This window comes from Trachurus trachurus (genome assembly GCF_905171665.1).
Source record: "Trachurus trachurus genome assembly, chromosome: 3".
NCBI lineage: Eukaryota > Metazoa > Chordata > Actinopteri > Carangiformes > Carangidae > Trachurus > Trachurus trachurus.
The window spans coordinates 13,640,253-13,662,496 of NC_139893.1; the positions used below are offsets into that span (position 1 = coordinate 13,640,253).

Here is a 22,244-nt window from a genome sequence, read left to right on the forward strand (position 1 = left end):
ATTGACCAGTGGAGACTAGCAGTGGAGGCGAGCAGGACAAACATGAAGTGATCCTGCAGCACAAGGAAATGAAACTAATAAAAACGGGATGAAGCAAAAAGCGGCTGAAAACCTAATACACATAATACAACCGGGCAGATGAGTTGATGAAGGACAGGTGTGTAGACTGATTGGCAATCAGGCAGCCAGGAGGGAGAGGAGCGCCACACCCAGAACACACAATCACATAGAGAAGACAACAACAACACAAGAGGTGGAACCACAAGAGAAAACACATCAGTTTGTCGGAGGGTCTGGATGGACCTTAAGGATGAGTGGAGCGTCCAGGGTGAGTTGCTGGGAAATCCAGATACTTTCCACCACTTATTTAACACCACCCTGTGTCAGGTGATAGGCAATGAGCTGGGTGGCTGGTGGAGGGATCAAATGGCTACCAGTCACAAAGGGACTGGTAGACAGAGGTTTCACATGGGAGTTATGGAAGTTGGCATCGAAAGTGGCAAGGGCGTGGACTCTCATGGACTCTGGAAGTATCTGTTTGATAGCAGAGGGATTCATTATGCTTGTAGTTTGGAATGGACCAACACAACATGAAGAGATTTTGTTAGTTGGTTCTTAGGGGAACATCTTTGGAGGAAAGCCCAACTTTTCAACCTGGTTGGCAAAGGGGCAGGTGTCTAAAATGGATCAGCAATGCACCAGTTGTGTTTACCTAACCAAAGAATGGCAAAGCATCTCCTCAGATTCTCTGGTAGTACCGTGGTACTGCGGTTTCATCGTCCTGCACAGGAAACAAGGGGAATTGATAGGCCAAGGGGAATTAACAAGTGGTTGTGTGAATCCTCCACCCAGGTGAGTTGTGAACTCCGGGATCCAAGCAGATGTGCAGGTTCCAGGGCATGATTGGCCATAGGTTAGGGACATTAGGGAAGCTCCACAGTGCACAGCTCTGGATAAACATTTCATTATCCAGTGTTACTGTGTTACTTTGGAAGAAGGTAGACCTGTGAAAAAAATTAATAAAAAAAGTGCAATGTGATTTTGAGGATGACCAGGTAATCTTCCAGGCAACAACAGCCACAACAAAGGAAGGTATCAGGTTTGAATCTGGACTCTTTGGAGACTCACTGCATCATCAGAGTGTGTCAGACATTTCCCTGGGAAACTTGACTTCACTTTTAACATTTAACTTTGTTTATTTTTTATAGTTGTTTTACACACTCCCCCAAGAAGCAGGGTGGCAAATGAAGGTTGGGTGGGGAGTATGGTTGGATGAACAACCAGCAGGCAGGAAAATGAGTGGGGGAGCAGACTGATGAGGCAGGGGATTGAGCGAAGCTGAGACCAGTGGAGAGGAGCTGTTTCTGGGGATGGTTATGTTGTGTTGTCAAGGTTGAGAGTTGAAGAGGCAAGTATGAGGTAATCCAGATGCACAAGGCAATAAATCTTACATGAGGAGAATACACAAGGAATATATAATTCTGAAAAAGTTCGATATCCTTTTGACTCAAGCAAAGATCTGGAGTGGATGAAGAAATGAGTAGATCCTGCAGGGCTGATGAGTTGATTGATGGCACGTGTATGCAGACAGATTGCAATTATGGCATCTGGCAGCGAGGGAGTGAGAAGCACCACACCCACCCAGGAGAGAGTGGACAAAACACCAGAACAGAGAAAAGCTAGAGTCGCAGCTGTTACCAAGACACGCTTGTTTACTAGTGTCTGCCTGAGTCGAAAATCTGTCAAGAGTTGATGTAAAAGGTAATGTATTACCTCAACCATCGATCACTAGATATAACCATAGTATAACTATGACACTTAACAAAGAAAGAAAGAAAATCCTAGGGTGTTTTTTCGCCCAAAACATTGGTAATTGGAATGCAAAGTTGTAATTACCGTAAAGTGTTGATAAAAACACACAGCATCCATCCATCCGTCCGTCCATCATACTATTTGTTCTTTTCATGATGGTGTGGAGACTAATCCCAGCTGACATTGGCCAAGAGGTGGGGTACATCCCTGCTTAGGTTGTCAGTCTGTAGAAGTCTAAAGCGACAGTATGCTCCACTGATAGTAACCACATTCTCTTACTTCACCTCAAAACTTTCTTGACATTAGGAAAAACTTGGGTGAGGACATTCAGAGAGACATCTTTCCTCCTCCAGGGACAGGTAGTTATGCAATTGGTGGCACAAGTAAAATGACAGATGACTCAGCAGCAGTGGTTGGTGGATAAGAGGGCAGAGAAATTGAAGCAAAGTGAAAACAGTAATTTATCAGTAAAGTTAGCCAATTGATACTTTATCAAAAAGAGAAACAATAGTTTGAAGTTAACAGCTTCAGGGTAAACTAAGGCCAAGACGATAAAATAAAACTATACCCAGAAAGTGCTGACTAACCCTGGCAGTTTACCCCTACAGCTTCAGTGCCATTTACAATAAACTGCATCGATCTATGTGCACTGAAATCCCGAATCTATTTATGCTGATACAACAAAACCCACAAGGGGCACTGGGTCTGACAGAAGCTCATAATTATCGCACAGGGCTGACGAAGTGACACAGTCAGTTTGGTGACTAGGGACAGAACCGAGACGCCGCTGTCAGGTCTGTCACTGAAGAACTGGGAAACCCCGGCGTTTCTCAACGGCAGGATGTTGCAAAGTAGCCAACCAGCAGCCGACACTTCCACGGCCAGGCCCATTCATCCAGCCAGTCAGGAGGGACCTAGAGGATAAGCACACAAAGCTCCTCACAAGAGAGCACGCACTCTCACACAGAGAAAACAGTCGCACTAGAAAGGGGTCAATATTATTGCCACTGCCAAAGGAAGCTTCACAGAGCCACCATCCACAGCTTAGTTGTTTTTTTCTTTTTTTTCATTACGTGTGAGAAATGAAAAATACTAATTAAAGGAACTGTAGCTCTGTTACAGATTTGCCTTCAAGTCGTCTACTCATTATTTGAGATTGAAGGGAGAGGGTTTGATCAAGTTATACATAATGTAGAGTGATGATCCATGTTTGATGACTTTTATAGATAATGTAAAAAGCCTAATACATGAACTTGCTGTATGCTTGTGCCTGAAACATTTCATTAGAATAAGGGCTGTTGTAACCTCTACTACATGAATCTCATCTTACGAATGTGTTGACGCTCAAAACTAAAAACCAATCTGTGAAAACGGTGCTTTATCAGCTGAGTGATGTGAAAAAGATACTGCAGATGTTTGAGTCGCTCTATATCCCCACTTCTTGGACCTGACTCTTCTCACAGTAAATGAGACCTTGGAAGCTCAGAGAGATACAGGCTACATGAAGAATAGGTTAGAGGGTTCAGCTTTTATGTCAGCAGCATGGCCTGCCCCAAGATTATAAATATTCATCAATGTGTCCACAGACAGAGGAAGCTCATTATAATATCACAGAGACGTGGAAGGGTTACTTGCCTTACTGCATCTTTGAGCCGATTTCCAGTCTGAGTCTGGTCTTAGCGCTGCAGCTGGGCTATATTCACCAGCCTGCTCTGACTGCACTAGACTGGATTTGGTCTGGAGGGCTTTTCAATCAGATTACACACAGCGATAGGAAAGAACACATCCTTCACCCATATCTTTTCCTTTCTTTTTTTCCCCCTTTAACCATCCATATTCTTTTAACCGTCCACAGTTTCCAGTTATTTCTGTTTTAACAGCTCAATCAAGCCTGTAATAATTCTCCCAGCACGCTTATATCGCCCATGAAGTATGTAGGCTTCCCCCATGTGTGGTTGTGTTGGCATGGAAACAAGAACAGCATTGTGATGTGTGTATTGAATTTTTCACCCCTGTCCCTTGAGCTCCACAGTGAGGGAAGCATGACACTATCCCCTCCCCCCACCTATTACATCAGAGGAGGGGTTGTGGATGGGAATGTTGGGGGAGTAGATTCTTTAATGGTTTCAGCCAGCACATGTACATACTAACTCTCTGCTCACCAACATCTGTGTGAGCAAGGACCCTCTCTGCAGAGACCTTTGTATGATCCTCAATTTCTGTCTGGAATTACTGTAAAATTATTTTCTTGTTTTCTTGTTCCCTTGCCACCGACTGGAAATTATACTCCTGTATGAAAGAAAAGGTGCTGCAAATTATGCTACTCGATTTCAGCCAGTGCAATTTGCATACCAAATCACCACCCAAGAATAAATAAATGAATCTGTTATTTTGAATTTATGTTCCATTCATCACACTGCCCCCTTGTGGATATTATACAACTAAGGAGGGAGACAAGAGTGGAGCAAATGAAAAAGTCAACTGGTACAGCCTAACATTGGCATAAGCAGCCACAGGAAAATACCACTTCTGGCAAAAGGCTAAGGTTTTTAGCATGTTACTGCCATCTAGTGGTAGCAAAGCAACAACTGTCCGCACGGTATTTTATTCCCCTCGAATAAAAAGGACAGATCCAGGTGACAAGTTGTCACGTTTACTTTTATTGTAAAGGTGATATTATTCCAAAATATTAATATGTTAGAGGAACAGAGATAAAGAAAAGGAAGGGAAGACATCTAGAAAACATCTACACAAGACTTTGGTAACAATCTTGGGACACATTCTTATCAAAAAATTCCACAGCAAAAAAATAACAAAATCTTCTAATAATGCTTCAAATCATATAGATCTCAATAATGGTGAATCTACATGTACAACAATATAGCTGGGTAAAAAGTCAACTGGGTATTTTGTGTCCTAAAAACAACAGAACAATTGAAGGCATATAAAACATTGGAATGGCTGGGCACCTGTGCTTTAAGGTCTGGAATATACTGTATTACCTAAGGATACCACAAGATATAACAGTTCTTTATCTTATTATTAAATCAATTTATATTTCATAATTATATTTTTCAAGATATATTATACCACAACAAGTTTACAGTAATCTTGCAAAAGAGTCACCTGTGTATCAGAGCTAGTTTGAAAGCACAGAGGAATCTGCCTGGTTTAAACCCAGTTGTCCAGTTTGTCTTCTCATGACGACAACTGAGCCGAGCTCTGGATTTAACCAACACAGATTCAAGTATGTGCCATTTCAGCCCTAAACAGAGTGCATTGGATCATTGTGCAACAGTGTGCCATGACCTGTCCTGTTCCCAGCCCTGTACCCGCCCATCCCCTCCCCCCACATCGCTATCCACATCAACCCTGCTCCCTTACGTTTTACCTCTCTAGCAGGGGTGCACATTACAAGCCCTTATCTCCTTCCTGTCCTTGCAGCTGGACAGCTGGGTAGTCTTAAACCTTTGCTTCACTGTCATGAGCCGTTCTTGAATACCTCCACCACACAGCTTGGTGCATTCTGTCCAACTCGACCATGGTCTCATTTTACATCCTAAAGACAGATATCAAAAGAAGGGAAGAGAGACACTGTCAAAAAATATGTGTGTCTGATTCTTTTCTTTTTTTCTTTTTTAAATCACCTCGGTGGTGTTTTAGTTCTCAATTAAAAACAAAGGAGGACACCAACCTGGATGCTCAGACGCGCCCTCTGTTCTGCCCTGTGTGCTCCTCCTCTTTTCACGCTGCTCCTTGCGTCGTTTCTTCTCGTCATTGTTGGCTTGTCCTCGGCTGCACTTCCTAACCTTACATTTCTTCCTCTGGATGGTTTCGGAGCAGGGGTCTCCTCCAAACTGAGGCTCCAGCTTCACCATGCGTGTCCGGATCGTATGACCCTTCCCACAGGACTTATTGCACTCTGACCACTCGGTCCACTCTGTCATGATGCAGTCGATGGCTGAGGAGGCAGAGTTGGGCAGAAAGAGACACAGGGTTGTAACTGATGAGATTGGAGCACATTGAAGATAGATTGGAGACAGTGAAGATAAAGTGTGGTATAATAAATGATGCATAGATGACACAGCCTTGGTGAATCACACTTGGGAACTTTTTGATGCAATGTCCTGTTTACTGTATGTCATGCATTATATATGAATCCCTGTCTAGGGAATATATTGTGTTTTATCTTAAATTATACAGAGGCACCACAGAGAATACTCCTCTGGTTTGCCAGAGGGTGTGATTTGTTTGCTCACAACCACATGGTTCGGATGTAGCATCCTCACCACTGCTGTGAATTTATAAGCACTGACATGAAAAAAATTACATAGAGTGTAGTATATCAACAACGTGAAGCCGTTCTGGATGACACAAACATTAGAGAAATTGTGTTTCTCCAGGCAGGTTCATGGTTTTGGATGATTTGGCGACAGCTTCTCCTCTTGGAGTAGTTCAGGAATCATTTATCTCGAAATAGGAGGATAACGATGCCAACGCATATTAAAAATATGCCTCTGATTCATGAAGTGAAGCTCATCCTGGAAAATCCACCCAATCTGTAAAAGGCAGCCAGTACATAAAAAGCCAACCCAAACAATACTGTTATTCATTTATTGTTTGAAGTCACTACTGGCGTCTGCGTCTGACAGTTTAAAAAGCATGAAATAATACACTGTTGCAAATTTTGAAAAGGAGACAATGACTTGTTTGTTTTAAGGAAGCGTGACAATAAATATGTACCAGAGCTCAGTCTTTTAGCTCTGTCTAACCTAAGAATTTTGACTTATTTTTATGATTTTTTTTCACCTTTCCTAATGTTCTGCCTCTTGTTTAAAACTGGAAATTTTAAATTCCATCTACAATGTAAACACCTTAACCTCCCATATACTGTAGACCAACAAGCCCTAAATTACTGTCAGTCTGGAATGGGTACACACAGGCTGTTGACTTCCTTCCCCTACCCTGTGTGTACACAGTGTCTGCATCAAGACCCCAAGCTGCATATCAAAGATGAAATTAACATTGCTTTCCATAAATTATACATGTGTATATATGTACAATTTGCAAATTGTGTAGATAAGGATGTTTATTACTTACGACACTCTGGTAGCATGCACTTCTCCACCTGTTCTAAATCTTCCGTGCACTCTCCCAGCTCCACAGGAGACTTGAGCATGCGCTGTCGTGTCCTCATCCCCTTCCCACACGTTACACTGCAGTCGCTCCAGTCAGACCATGGAGTCAGCATGCAGGGAATTGTGTCTGTGCAACAGGAAACTCTCAGTAACACATACTGTACATACACTGACAATACGATGGTGTATGTTGTCATAGGCTAGAAGGAAAGTTTCTTCATACAGTATATATCACTTGTATAACTGTCTCATCAGTCAGGTTACAACTTGCGTCTCCCCCACACTTTTTTTTTAAGTATATTTTTTGGTAATTTTTGTACTTTATTTGATAGCATAGTAGAGAGAGACAGGAAATGGGGAGCAAGGACTATAGCCTCTGCATATGGGGTGATTTGAAATGTGGGAGATGTCAGGATATTTGAGGTCCTGAACATGCTGCTACTCACGACATTCTGGCATCATGCACTTCTCCACTTCTAGCACCTCTGCCCCACAAACGGAGCCATCTGCAGGAGGCATCTTCACCATGCGTTCCCTCCTTTTCATGCCAAGACCACAAGTGGCACTGCAGGAATCCCATTCACCCCACTCCGTAACCAGGCAACTGCTGGGAGCTGAGACCATAAAGGGAAGTTGAGGTTGACCAACAGCACTATTTACTTTATTAGATCTATAACATAAACTGTGTCAGTGGAAAGGTTTGACAAATTGAAACTGGAAAAGGAAAACCTACAGCATTCCTCATTAACCACACAGTTTTCAGTCTCCTCCGTTGGCAGGGTGCAGACTGAACCATCATCAGGGAACTGCTTAACGTAACGCTCACGGGAACGTGTGCCCATCCCACAGGTCAAGCTACACGGAGACCAGGTGATCCACTCTGACATCATACAGGTGGAAGCGTCTAAAGAGTCAAAGGCAACAGCAGACCAAGTGATTGTGATTTAAGGCACAGGATTCTTACAATCATGAATTTTAACACACACATTTTTAATTTATATTTCTGACTGGCTCTGTTTGTTGAGGACTCATACAAAATATTGTTTTTCGGACTACCACAGTTTTCATATAACTGGATTTGTTTATTGATTGATCCTTCCTACAGCACATTAACGGATAGGGAAGATAGGCAATTCCAAATAAAGTTACCTGTAACTTCTCTTTTACAACTACATTGGAATTGACTTCCTTTCATTTAAGCAAATTACCCAAAATACATTAATTGTTCTTATAAATAAGAGTAGATGCACTTCTAAGTTATTTACTAACAGTGGTTCAATCATTTAATTACACCTCACCGGCTAAGACAATTTTCTATGCTACTGGCTTCTGGTTACTGCCACTATATAGACTATATTTTCTCTTTACAAACATTTGAGCCAGAAAGCAAGAGGTTAAGTGGTGATACAAGTGCAGGTTTTGCTCAATAAAGCAGTGGCAACTTAATTGAAAACAAAGGTTATAGCTTTTGGTCAAGGAGCACAAGGGAAGAAACTGTCCTTAAAATCAACAGCACTATCTCGGCTAATTAAAGAAGAAAGAAAATTGGGTGTTATTGTGCAAAGCCTTGACTCTCACCTAACTTTCCAATTACACATGTGAAACATTAATAAAGCAGAACAGAATTTTCTAAAACTACAAAAATGATATCAAAGATCTGAGATGTAGGCCTACAGATAATTCATACATCTATTTGTGGTCCCACTGATAAGACCATGGAAAAGCTTATTCTACTCTTCTGTTCTTCTCTACTCAGACCAATACAATAAATACATAAATTATTGAAGTTGGAGACAAACTCTTACACACAAACTCTTGCTCTTATGTTTACATGATCTTATAAATGAAGTGACTTTGCTTTCTGCAGACAGACATGAAGCACCTTTCAAAGAAGTTTACTGCAATTGCAAAAATATCCAATAATTCCCGATAGCAACAGATGGCACTAATTTGAGTATCAAAAAATCAGTTCACACAAACACTGGTCCTCACAGTAACCCACAGCCTGTGCACACTACACCCAATCAGTGTTCTATCTCTGTACGGAAATGCCACAACACAATGACAAGATCACAAGACCACTTGTGATGACATGATGGTACTGCATATCAATCTACAACTTGCTGTGGCAGATCTGACTGTAATGGGAATCAAACATTATGCATGTTGTCACATACTGTAACTATCTCTGTCTCCTGCCCCTATGTCTTTCAATTGTCCTTCCACTCTGCTGTGAGACATCAAATAAGGGCAAAAACTATCTTGAAAAATGAATTCAGCAGTTATTACTGGGACGTATAACTAATGAATCTAATAGAGACTCTTTTTCATAGCATGTGGTTATACATTGTCCACTGAAATATGTGCCTGAGCTAAAGCTGCTGCTTGTAAAAAGAAAGACAGCAGTGTGTTGTTGGCTCCGTACTCAATAGCCTACCGGCTTTATAATGACATTGTGATAGTGGAGATAAAATGCCAACTTTCATCTTTCATTTGTGGTTGTTTACAGATCAGATAAGATGAACCATGTAGTAATTACAGCCCATTTAAGGCATAGACATCCATAGTTATGCCAAGATGCCGTTGACGTGTGAGGGCAGTCTGCCAGGATCCACTGAAAAAACAACACCAGTGTGCATGTGCTATGGGCACCCACAGCATGAGGCAGGAGTTACTTTCTCAACGCATGTAATTGGAATAAATGAGCAGCAGGATTTGGCAAAGGGGCGAATACAGTGCCATACATCTGTGAGGATGAATCTGTAGCTGATGTAATATTTTGGCTTTGTAGAGTGCCTTGTTCAAGCCCTTTTGAAAATTTAATTTGGTTGCTGCATATTTTGTTTCATTTTCTGTAATTTATTTTCCTTGTGTGCTGAAATGTTTGAATCAGTTTCCCTCATAAAACACTTTGTTTTAAGGGGTGTGTATTAATAAAGTTTATCATATTATGTGGACGGAAATTGAAGTTTATCATATTATATGGGAAGGTTTTATTGTTTTTGCATGATCAGCATCCAAGGTGTAAAATATGCCAGAAATAATTAACCTCCAAGTCCACAATCTGTCTGCCATCAAACAGTAAAGGGCTTCTTTCACTGATAGGGAATACGCTTTTATGCACAACCAAGTTTAGATTAATAATTCCAGTGTTAAATCATGTATGTTCAATAATGACTGTAAAACACCCATACTTGAGTTGGAGACTTACTGACCTACATGGATACCAAACATGCTGTCTCTAGCAAATACAACTGTACAAGACATAAATACAGGAGAGGAAAAAAAAAAAACCTTAAACAACCAGCAGGCATAATTTCCTGATTGAATTACCCTTAACATCTCACAAAACATATTTAACAGCCTTATATAATTTAACTTGACTTGCCATAAAATTTAAAAGGCTGCCATACAAAGTGCTCTTCCTTGCCTCTGTCTGCTCTGATTTAATTGCTGCAGTAGAATGGTGGCGTGGATATTATCACTGGCCCTTCACCAACAAATGCTGGGTTTAAAACATGGCCTCACTTTTCAGGTTGTCACATTAATGAGTGCAATAACCCTACAACCTCAATAAAAAATAGGAAAGAGATTAAAAAAACAACAACTCATGAATAAGCTTCACAGGATGCTGAACCTTTCTGAAACTCTTAATTAATTCAGATGTTATTCTCCACCTGGGTTTTTGTTTTTCTGACCTTCAGTCTTTGAAGGGATACTCACCCTCGTCACTGCAGCCAGGCCCCATGCAAGGCTCAAAATCCTGCGTGTGTGGGCAGGGAACACTGAGGTCCAACTGAGCCTTCAGCATCCTCTGTCTCATCCGTTTGCCCTTTTCACATGTTGCTGAGCTGCAGGCAGACCATGGAGACCAGTTGGAGTAGATGCATGTTTCAGGGGTATCATCTGCAGGATGGCAAAGGGAATAAAGAGACTGTAATAGTCTATCTCTGTTAATTATGCGTTTAACGTTGAGTAAAAGAGAAAGAGGGAGAGAGAGAAAGAAGAAGAGAGAGAGAGAGAGAGAGAGAGAGGGAGGAAGAGAAGTGGAAATAGGATCCAGACCTTCCTCTTTCTCCTCCTGGGCGATATCTGCAACAATATCATCCACATTGTCCGGCACAATGTTGCACTGCTCGCCCTGTGGACACACACAGACACACAGTGATGTTGCTCCACTACAGTATTTCACCGCTCTGCAGTTTCTGTATTGCTCTTTCTGAGTCACCATAGACTCATATTACAACGTATGTCAAGACTATTGAAAAGAGTAAACTAAGTGTGTGTGTTTGCAAATGTAGATGTTGCTGAGGAGCAAAGCTGAGGGGGAAAAAAAGCTGAGGGGGGAAAAAATGTGTTTTGAGAAAAAAAAAAACCTGACACCAAATTTCCCACATCTGCCTCTAGATGCCACTGAAGGACTGCTAGCCTTTCATCGCAGTCTGGACTGCAACCAGAGCTCCTAGGGAATCCTTCACCATCAACATCAAATTATAATTAGAAAAAGTTTGCATTTGATTTTAATACTTGCAAGGATGTTTAAATACAGAGATTTTAGCTTTTTAGTACTTTGCATGATTTTCTTGTTAGGGATCATATCAAAACATAATTGAGGTGTTGTCTCATTTAACATTCTTACTGTAACGTGTGTGAACTTTGACAAAGGTGGTTAATCTATTACCCTCATATGCTGCTATAAGATTAATTTAATGGTGATAATCAAGTGATTGCTAACCGGGGTACCAAAGATAAGGACACTCCCTGCCCCCCAATGTCTCTACTGATGGATTGAATTCATCATTGTACTTGCTGATTGATAAAGAAGAAAAGCTGTCACTGTGTGAAGATATCTGTATGTCACAAAAAATGCTCTGTGACATATTAATGGACCTGGCACCTTTTAATGTCTTCAATTTGTATGTCAGTCAAACTTAGCTTATTTATCAGTGTGGAAGAGAATCAATAAGGGCTAAATGTGAACTCAGAATGCATAAACAGAGAGAGAGCTAAGATGAAAGCAAAGGAAAAATCACCCCAACATACTAACGCAATGGAATCAGGAAGATAAAGAAGAAGAAAACTTGCAGAAGAAAACACTTTAAAACAGAAATTCCAACTCAGGGCCTTTTCTTTTGGTTTGTTTGCTCACTGTGAAGCAGTCAGCACAGAGAGCAATGAACTATTGTTTTTTTTTTTTTACAACATACATGACAGTTATTACAGCAGCAGTAATGGTGTTAATTGCAAACACTGAAAGTCTGAATATTTACTTGTATCTGCCGACATACAGTAGTGCCACTGTCTGTATTATCATAAAGCTACCAAGCATTTGCACCATGAGCAGACTGACCTTTCTGGCAATGCGTTCCACCACCATCCTGGCCACAGGAGTAATAGCGCCCCCTTCAGGATCATAAAATGGGCTTTGTGGATGATCCAGACTAGTCAGGGGACGGATCTTGTCCTGAGGCACCGATGCCTTGTTGGGAGACTGTGAGAAGCACACAGTAAGACAAATTAAGGGAGAAAAGCACACGGGCGAACAAGCAGTGAATCTCTGGGATAAAGATTTGAAGGTTTGAAAAACACATTTGCACAAATATAATGAGCACAAAGTCAGTCAAAGTTACACAAAGCACAAGTCACACAAAGGACAAGTCTCAAAGTCAGAGAGCAGCTGTGGAAGAGCGCTTTAGTTTATGTGTGAGATGCTCTTATTAGTCAACAGTAAAGGTCTGCCAGCATGGGGTTGATAGAGGCACCACTGCCAGAGGCTGTCTGGAGGCAGAAGACCAACTCATCCTTCACCTCCCACTGCGGCCACCCAGCAAAAACACAGGGTACTGTTTGTGTTTGTGAGAGAAAGGCGAAGATAGGGAGAGGGGTAATGGCTGGCCACTAATTAAAAGATACAGTAAAAATAATGGCACAATGGATGGATCTCATTACTCTGTTACAGGCCCGTGCCTTTAACAGCAGAAGCAACTTTGTAACAGAGAGCCAAAGTCCCACCCCGGCACAAGAATAGCCACAGTTGCGCTACCCTCTGCTGCACAATGTATTTTTGGATAGAGGTTTTTTTGTCATTGTTTTTTTTTCCTCTGTAGAATTTGAACATGATAGTTGAGTGGGTTGTCCTTATTCTCAGTTAAACAGTTTGTACAGTTTGAGCAAGTTGTCACTTTAACAAAGATATGGCAAAATGTAACATAATTCATCCTCGAGGTTTTAGCCATGCAGAACTCGTGGAGGTTTCTTCAGTTTATTGAAAATCAAATATAAGGGCAAACTGAGCATTAAAGTGTGCCAGGTGTTACAGACAGGTGTCACTGGATTAGTCTCATCTTGAAGAAAGCTTAAAAACATGACGAATCTCAGGCAGGTTTTGAGTTTAAAAGGTGTCGCTTTTTGTCTGTGATCCCTGAACGGATTTATTTGCAATGGACATCACGGACGAAAGTATAAATTACAGAGATGTGTTATCATATATGTGTGTTCAGATCTGACTGTTATAAATCCAAGAAGAAGTATGTAGTAGTTTTGACACTAATCGCAGCAGTCAAGCACTGAAGGTTTCAAAGTGCCTTAATTGCCTCCAGGAGTTGTATCATAGCCACCGCTGCAGCTGCAGATAAATCAATGGGGATGACTACAACAATCAGCATCCTTTTGTTTTTAGGACACCCATCCCTTTCACCTCATGCAGTGTCTTTGCCTTACGTCTTTTTCTCAGCGACATGCCTCCGACTCACCTCACAAAACCCCTGCTGCACTTTCAGTTTATGCAGATTACTTCAGGTTTATCCTGTCACATGTTTCTGCTGCTGTTAAGGATTATGGACAGTACACAGTCATTCTAGTTACAATAGTCAGACTGCAACAGCACAAAGTTTAAGCTCATTAATATTCCTGCTTGTCTCACCGTAGGTTTAGCACATGTGAGCCAAAAAATATCAGTAAGCAAAGACAGATGTAGAAAAAGGAGTGTGTGTGTGTGAGAGAGAGAGAGAGAGAGAGAGAGAGAGAGAGAGAGAGAGAGAGAGAGAGAGAGAGAGAGAGAGAGAGAGAGAGAGAGGAGGAAGAGGAAGATTGAAATTATTATTGAAGCCAGCCAAAACAAGCAGGAGAGCACAGTTCAGCAAGTCCATCTTTGAGCTCTGAGGGATCAGCCAAAGGTTTCACACATGTCGTCATAAAAGTTTGGTCAAACACACACACAGTCTAATCTATTAGTGCTGACTGGAGACAGAGAGCACGCAGCAGACAGCACCTCAGGGCAAGGGTGGGAAGGGACGATGTTCGAGGCTGTTAGAGGAGAACTGGATGCGCGATGACACTTGAATTGTTGCAGACTGGCAGCGTGTGAAGAGGTGATTGAAGAGCGAGTGACTGTGAATGTAGGCAGACAGGCAGATGAAGAGGAAGCAGTTGGTGTGATGAAAAATGAGTGTGATGGGGGAGACTCAGCTGGTGATGAGAGTGAAGAGGAAGGTTATCCAGGGGGTGTCATTGTTAAATGACAATTACCACATTGTAAAAGATCCATTTTAATGAATAGGAACGAAAAACAGATTGAAGACTTTCAATAACTCATCTTTGCCACAAATTATGGAAATTTGAAATGGTTTGAAAAAATGTAAAAAAAATTGATCCCACCCTATGACTGTTACAAAACTGTAGAGCATAACACGACCACACATGTGGCAAAGAATGAAGAGACAATCCTGATTTTCTAAAAAATAAATAAATAAATAAAATTAATACGCGTATATATTTTGGGGGTACACTGATGAGGTGATTTGGTGCTTTAATGTCGTAACAGTATCAACATGTTTGACCATTCTTACTCACCTCATATGACACCCCACTGTCAGTGCCTGCATCCCAAGGGATCAGGTCCTGGACCACCCTCTGGACCCAGCCACACTCCTTGGTGCACAAGTCCTCAGCAGACAGGCCCACATTCCAGTCTGGACTGGGCCCCAACATGGTCAGGAAAGACATGAGGTGACGGGCCCGGTCCACTGAGAATTCAGCTGAGGGGGCGGCCCGTCTGATGAGAAGGAGCATGAGGTTTGCGTGAATAAAAGCAGTTTCATAAGTGCAAGGAGAGAAAATAAATGATGTAAGCAGCTACACTCATGAAATGAGCTGCAGCTAGGCTCCACCTGCTCCACCTTATACGAGACATCCAGCCTGAAGACAAACCTAATGATGCACTTGGCCATTAGTCAGAGTTTTCCTGTGTTGTCATTCCTCACAACACAAGAAGAAAACTAGGACATGTTTCTGATAGCCAGGCTTACGAGTTAATTGGCAGATGATCAGTGTCCCATTCAGAGACTGAATGGAGGGAAGAAGAGAACTGTCAACCAGTGTGTGGCTTTGTATAATGAATTCACCAGTTAAATACACACATGGGATATCCTTGAATAAAAAAAGATCTGAATTTAAACAGTTTTATTTAAGCCAAAATGATCCATTAATTATGCCCATATCAGCCAGATACTGACACTTAGAATCCACATTCTTTCGCTCATCTCATTGTTTTAACAAAGATATACTTGATAACCTGTTACAATTCGGCATATACATCTAAGCACAGAGTAACTGACTCAGTCAGTTCAGCTCCAGTTGTCTAGTTGATACTGGGCCTCTCATCTATCTTTGCACCACATACACTGAGTCCCGGCACAAGAGACAAACACACCTCTGCCATCTGTCTTGACCAGCGAGTAACAGCTAAACCAATTACAAGAAGTTTCTCAGCCAATTCTAGATTAATTAGGAGTGGGGGAGATTCTTGTTGCAACACTGACAATTAGCCAGTGATCCCCTTTCAGCTGTCATCATGCCCATATTAATCCATTTGACTCCAGCCAACTCAGTCCTTCCCTTGTGCACTCTGTTAATGATGGCCTCTGAGGATGTGAAATGGCCCTTATCCTCTGGGAACATGCAACTTGACTCAGCTCTCCTGAGCTTGTGCTCCTCTGCAGGTCTGAAGTTTATCTCAGACAGCCACCTGTGCACTACAAAAAGAGGGAAAAGGTAACTGACAGAAAAGGACAGACAGAACAAGTCTGGTAGTAAATGAGGAAGGGATTAATTACCCTAGATACTGTAACTCCTTTTGTATTCCTTAAATATTATATTCTACATACTGCAAAATGTTACAGGGATATTTGGTCCATTATTATTATTATTATTATTATTATTATTATTATTATTATTATTATTATTATTATAGACTCATTACTGCAGTGAAGGTTTTTATATTTAGTACATCATTCCTGCCCTTATATTAGACTGACCCAAAATTGATTTGTATGGGAGGTGTAGATGTGTGTTCTGATTAGTTTAGAGGTAAACCAAGGTACTTTCTTATTTTCTTAAGCTTCTGCCCTTCCTTGGCAATTCAGATTAGTTTAATAAATTCTTTCTGCTTCAAAAACTTCAAATTGAGTGGATGTGGAGTATCCATGGCATCTATTAGAAATTGTTCACCTAAATGGCCATCTGTTAAAGAAAAGGGCCAACACAAGTTCAGTTGTTTTGCTGAGAGCTGGAACATTTATTGTCCTGCAGGCAGGTTTGCTACGACAGTGCTTAGGATAGTTAAAGCTCACTCCCAGCCAACAATACATAATTTTGCAGTGCTGCACAACCACAATTACATTTCCTGTGTTTGTTGTATGCAAAATACTTGGTTGCACACTAGTTATAGGAGAGAGGTTTGCCCAGACGTGAGGCAATATGCGCTACACCACTTCACCACAATATACACTAACATCAACCTTTGCTATCATCCCCAAAAAAGGAGTTCTGAGAGTGACTGAAATAAAGAAGGCAGCTCATTAACAGCTGTATTCTTGTCTTCAAAAAGCTCCTTATTCCCCACCATGGACAACCATTCCCACCTGCTAATCAAATGTAACCTGCAGAGTAGTTGTCTGGTTATTAGGAAGACGTCTGACAAGAGAGGGTGGAAGTAGGAAGGCAACAAGGACTGTTAGGGAGCTTCTGTCCCTCTGGTACAAAGTGAAAAATGGCACAAAGAGGGGAGGGGACTAATGAAGAGAAATTGAGTGGGGGAGTTGTGAGGGGTGAAATATAATGAAACAAAGACTATCTATCTATCTATCTATCTATCTATCTATCTATCTATCTATCTATCTATCTATCTATCTATCTATCTAATAAAATTTCTGTCTCTGTTTTTTTTTTTTTAAGCAAATGCCATGCATAAATTCAACTGTTCCACTGTGTTTTGAGGAAAAAGAAATGAATCAACTTCAGCCTTCAACTCAAAATAATAAAAGGATAATGTTATTTGTGTAATGTTAGATACAATTTGGCAGCTGGAACCATTTCTCCATTCTGCACTACAAGTCAAATATTTCCTTCTCCGTTTGTTCTTATGAAAAGGACATTTTCGTGTACAGTCAATAGTTAAGCTCACTGTAAATGTCAGTCTGACTGCATGTCAAGTGTCTCACTTGTTCCCACTGCAGCCAACTGCACTATTTTGAGTTGTGAGGAGATAGACAGTAACAATAACTGCCTCAGACGCAAATGCGGTCAGGAAGCTTGGATGGAGCATGACATTTACTGGTTGCATTTTAGCATGACTGGCTTTTAAGAGCATGCTCTGAGTCATTTGTACAGAATGACAGAAATCAGATTAAAATTAAACAGGAGCATGAAATTGTTAGTTTTTCCTCTTTTTTTGTTTGTTTGTTTCATTCTATTTATTAATAAACTACTTATTTACCAAAGTCAGTGACCCTGTGTGTGTGTAAATAAGCTGCACAATGATCTAGTCATCTTTTCTGGAAAAAAAATTCTCATGAATTTTGTTTTCCTTTTCTATTGGGTCTACGGCACTGCCGTAGTCACCTCTTCAGTCTCATTCTTTTCTCTACTCTCTAATCTAATATGTCTGCTGCGTTGGCCTTTCTATTATGGATGCTCTACAGTAGATATCATTTTGCTCTTTATAGTCAAATGAAATTGAATACTTGGATTAAGATGAGCTATACAGAATGAAGTACAAAGTGGCCCTTAACCCCATTCGTAACCTAAAAGAAAGAGGCACCTATTCAAAAGCTTTTATTCAATCACTTCCTTACAAATCCTTATTGGTTGTTGTCCTTTCTCTTCCCTTCTTGTTTCTTTGTCTTCTTCCCTCTCTCATCCTCACATCAATCAAACTAAGATAATTTGGATGCTTTAATTGACAACCAATGAGAAGATCAAAAATATATTAAGAGAAAAACTGTTAAATCCCTCTTTACAGAGACATATCCTTACATTACTTACACCTTGAAAAGCATGAGCACACAAACATGCATATTTAACTACTTACTCAAATATTTTACACATCCAAATTTGAAACATGCTAAATGTGCATTTATACAGTTTTCCTGGAGGTAACATGTAAAGCTAATGACCTCTCTAAAGGCTCTTTTGAAGTCTAATAAGATGCATCTTCAACTGGTTGAGTCAAACGCTTTTTTCTTTCATTTTTCAGTCTTCTGTCATGGTAAGGACACATCCATGTCATTATCAATCCAAAAGATCATTTCCTTTTCCTGGTCAAAATCAATGGAACTGATGTGACACACTCCTGCATGTCCTGTACACAATTGCTGCATGAAACAGTTAACTGGTTGCATACACAGCACAGAGTGAGCTAATTAGCGATAGTGGGTATCATCACTTCTATTCCTGGCTGTTCTTCTCCCCTTTGGAGACTTAACTCACGGCCCTCGCTGGGGCCCTGTGGTTGAGGAAACAACACAGAGCAGGTCTTTACCACAGAGGTTCTCCTGTACAAGCTGAGCCAACAAGCTTCTTGTTGTTCTCATGAATAAGAGATTAAATGGCTCCTCTGAATTGAGAAGCAAATTGGCTTCCTCACCGTATGCATGGTGTTGCAGGAAGTTTCAGGGGACCTTTGAGCTGAGTTTTCACTGATCAAAAAGCACCAAGTCTAACTTTGGAAACCAACTTACTGCACTCTCCAACACCTTGAGCCTTAAAACTTTGGCATGTATGTCTGTCTGTGAAATAATTCTTATTAAGTGGTCCTACTACTGGTTGTGAATCTGGGGGGCCATTTCTAAAAGCCATAATATTTCTGGATTGATTTCCTATCTTACAAGCACAGGCTGTTAAAAAACGCTTGGAAAGATGTGAAAACTTTTTCATATAGGTAATCCATCACTGTGTACCTAGAGTAACTCCTGCTGAAGGTTGTGTTGTCTCAAGACATTGTACACAGAGAAAAATAGGGGTACAGAAGGGGGACATTTCTGTACTTAAAGGTACAGTTCTGTCCTACTGTAGCCTATAGGGCCAATTATTGTACTCTAGAGTACCTATGTGTACCTTTTGGGGGTAGAAAAGGCACATAAATGTTCCAGAATGGCAAAAGGTACATATATGTACTCCTAAGGTACACGTATTTACCCCCTAAAGGTACATTATCAGAGACAGTGTGTTAGAAAAAAATAGTAGCTTAAGTAGGAAAGTAGGGATAGTAATTAAACATTCAACTAGTAATTATTTTGTAAATATATGTAATGGAAGTCTGCAGGTGTGCCCCAGTCACGAGGTACCAGTTAGGAGAAGGTCTTGGCGAAGCGGTTAGCATCGTCGCCTCCGGTGCAGGAGATCGCGGGATCGATCCTCGCTCAGGGCAGGTCGCAGAGCAAACACACACACTGGTTACATATATACCAAGGGTACATATGTACAAGTACAAGTAGTGCAAGTAAATATTGTACAAGTACAATTGTGCACCTAGCATCTAAAGGGTATTATACCCTTTAGATGCTAGGTGCACAATACTACTGTACTTAAGTACAGTTGTACTTATACTGGTACATTTTGAAAAGGTACAAAAATGTACCGGCACCAATGGGTACAAAATTGTCTCTAAAAAAGGTACGCCTGGAGCGACAAGGGTTTGTACCCTTTTGAGTACATTTCCGTATTTCTATTTTTCTCTGTGTATACATAGGATCAAAAATTGAAGTCACTGTGGCCTTGCCTGTTAAATTTTGACTGTTATCCACTAAAACTGAATCAATCCTTAGTTGAGTCCTAATGTGGACTATTTAGATATTGTGTGTCCACAAAAATGAGGCAGATTGGTGGATGGATGAAAACAATATGGCTGCATCATGAGTATAGAAATTACAAGAGAGGCCATTGTAAGCCCAGACTCCATGAATATGAGTCTGGTGTAAACCACCACAATCTACAGTACTAAAGGGTGGAAAATGAGTCCCATTTCCTTTTACTTGTAGTAAACTTTCAATTGGTATATTTCAGATTGTTAAAAGTTGGAATGGTTATTTAAATTTGAAGTCTCAAAATCCCAGGGCAGAAAAAGCAAAGAAGTTTTTCATTAGGCTTTGTACTGGTTGATATATAATAATCAAGATATATTACTTACACATTAAATGGTTGCCAGGCTGGCCACTGTGCTTTCATTTTGACGACTGTCAGGACATCATCACCCTATGGGAGAGAGACAGACAATAGACATAAAAACTCAATCTCAGTCCCCTGAAATAATCAACACTTCACTACTGAGTCATCACACACCAGAGCTGAATGATTAAAAGGGATAAATGGAAGACCCCCCCCCACACACACACACACACACAATTTCATCACATTTTTTAATGTATAAAATCATTATTGTCAGCGGATGGAGATGGTGTGTGTGGTCAAAGGAGCTGAAAACACACCTGCAACTGGAGCTGGAGGAATAATTTACATTTAAATGGAAATGTGCCGCAGAGAATTAAAGAGACCCTGAACGTTCTCAACAGTAGATGAGTAAGGAAGTTACATTAAAAACATGAATGTCAAAATTATGTCAAAAAACACTGAAACAGTTCAGAACAAAAAGGGGAATATTAATTCAACCTGATATCATACACACACACAGAAATCATACCACATACTCAGGGAGTTACAAAACTTCACAAATCGTGAAGCATAACCTGAAAACAGTGTCAACTCTTTATCTGTTGGATGCCACTGGTGCCACACATGAAAAATGTGCGTCAAGATGTTCTCACCTCACGATGACAAATCAATGACAGTGGCATGTCTGTGTGCCTCTGATGCTGACAGTCATAAGAAGAACTGTAAATTGCTCCATTTCCCTTGTCACCTGTGGCCCTGACTACTATGAAGAAGACTTCTAAAGAGTTCAAGAGGCATTCTGCTGAAAAGTGTTTTATACATGTTCTGTTTATGCATGATGTTTTGTTTGCCTTTGGAAGTTTTAGAACCAAATGGTAACATTCTGGATTCTTTATATACACATTAATATGTCTAATTGAATGATGGAAGTCGGTTTTCAGACATGTGCTTGAATGTTGCAGTGGTCAGTGGGTAACTCTGCTTCATGCACCTCTTCACCTCTTCTTGCACCTGCAAATTGTCAGCATTCCCATCTCTTGTTCTGTGGGCCTGAATTTCATTACTGCAAATCTGACAGGCCGATAATGGGCAGACTAATCCTGTTTCAAATTCCAGGATGCTACAGTACTGATGGGCTGTGCCTCTGCTAAATATAATATACTTATCCTCTTCGTGGGTGTTTGTGGGGAGCTCTCTGCTTTCGAGTAAACACTTCAGCCAGACTTACAGTAAATCATGTTTAGGGAGGCACTTGCACACTTTAAGTCTGTGTAAAATGAAACTAGATTTGTTTTCTGAGTTAGTCACATCACAGATATATGTCTTATTAAAGCAGAAGTAAGCGATCCAGTCGTTTTGGCTAACTTCTTGTCAGCCGATGGAGTTAGCAGTCCCCGCCCTCGTCATGGATCTATTGGTCCTCGTCCCTACGTCACCACATTCACACGCATCCCTTGGCTGCACACAGCCCTTCATGCCGTTCTCTCTCCTCATTGGATAAAGGTTGTAGGATACAAGGAAAGTTTTCTCCTCGGCTTACAGCAGAGCAGAGTGACTGACAGACCCGTGTTTCGGACCAAACACTCTATAAAAGTGATTGCTGTCGGAAGATATAACTATTTAAGACTTATATTAATACAAAAATTCCGCTTACTTCTGCTTTAACTATCCTGCCACATTTTAATGTTAGAATGTCAGAAATGCATTTAGTATGTGAAATTAGGTTTTAAAATCATGACAAAATCAAGCAGTTCCCTCAGCTCTGGAAGGTGGGGGTTTGTCTGCTGCAGGCAAGCCCTGCCCATTTGCTGAGCTTCGTCAAATTTCAACTGTCAATCAAATACCACC

The 22,244-nt window shown here is 40.8% G+C and overlaps 1 protein-coding gene across 1 annotated transcript in view; it reads right to left on the minus strand.

Annotated features, from left to right (window-relative positions):
- Nucleotides 1–5,200: 5,200 nt before the first annotated feature.
- The window catches only part of spon1a (spondin 1a), a gene marked incomplete at its 5' end in the record, with an annotated part of 64,653 nt that continues 47,609 nt past the window's right edge, over nt 5,201–22,244 (minus strand). The window contains 10 exons of the mRNA XM_083994103.1: nt 5,201–5,371; nt 5,507–5,773; nt 6,913–7,077; nt 7,397–7,564; nt 7,684–7,854; nt 10,674–10,856; nt 11,016–11,091; nt 12,301–12,441; nt 14,802–15,003; nt 20,416–20,480. Of these exons, the coding sequence (XP_083850229.1) occupies nt 5,208–5,371; nt 5,507–5,773; nt 6,913–7,077; nt 7,397–7,564; nt 7,684–7,854; nt 10,674–10,856; nt 11,016–11,091; nt 12,301–12,441; nt 14,802–15,003; nt 20,416–20,480 (1,602 nt within the window). The 3' untranslated portion in view covers nt 5,201–5,207. The remainder of the gene's footprint in view (nt 5,372–5,506; nt 5,774–6,912; nt 7,078–7,396; nt 7,565–7,683; nt 7,855–10,673; nt 10,857–11,015; nt 11,092–12,300; nt 12,442–14,801; nt 15,004–20,415; nt 20,481–22,244) is intronic.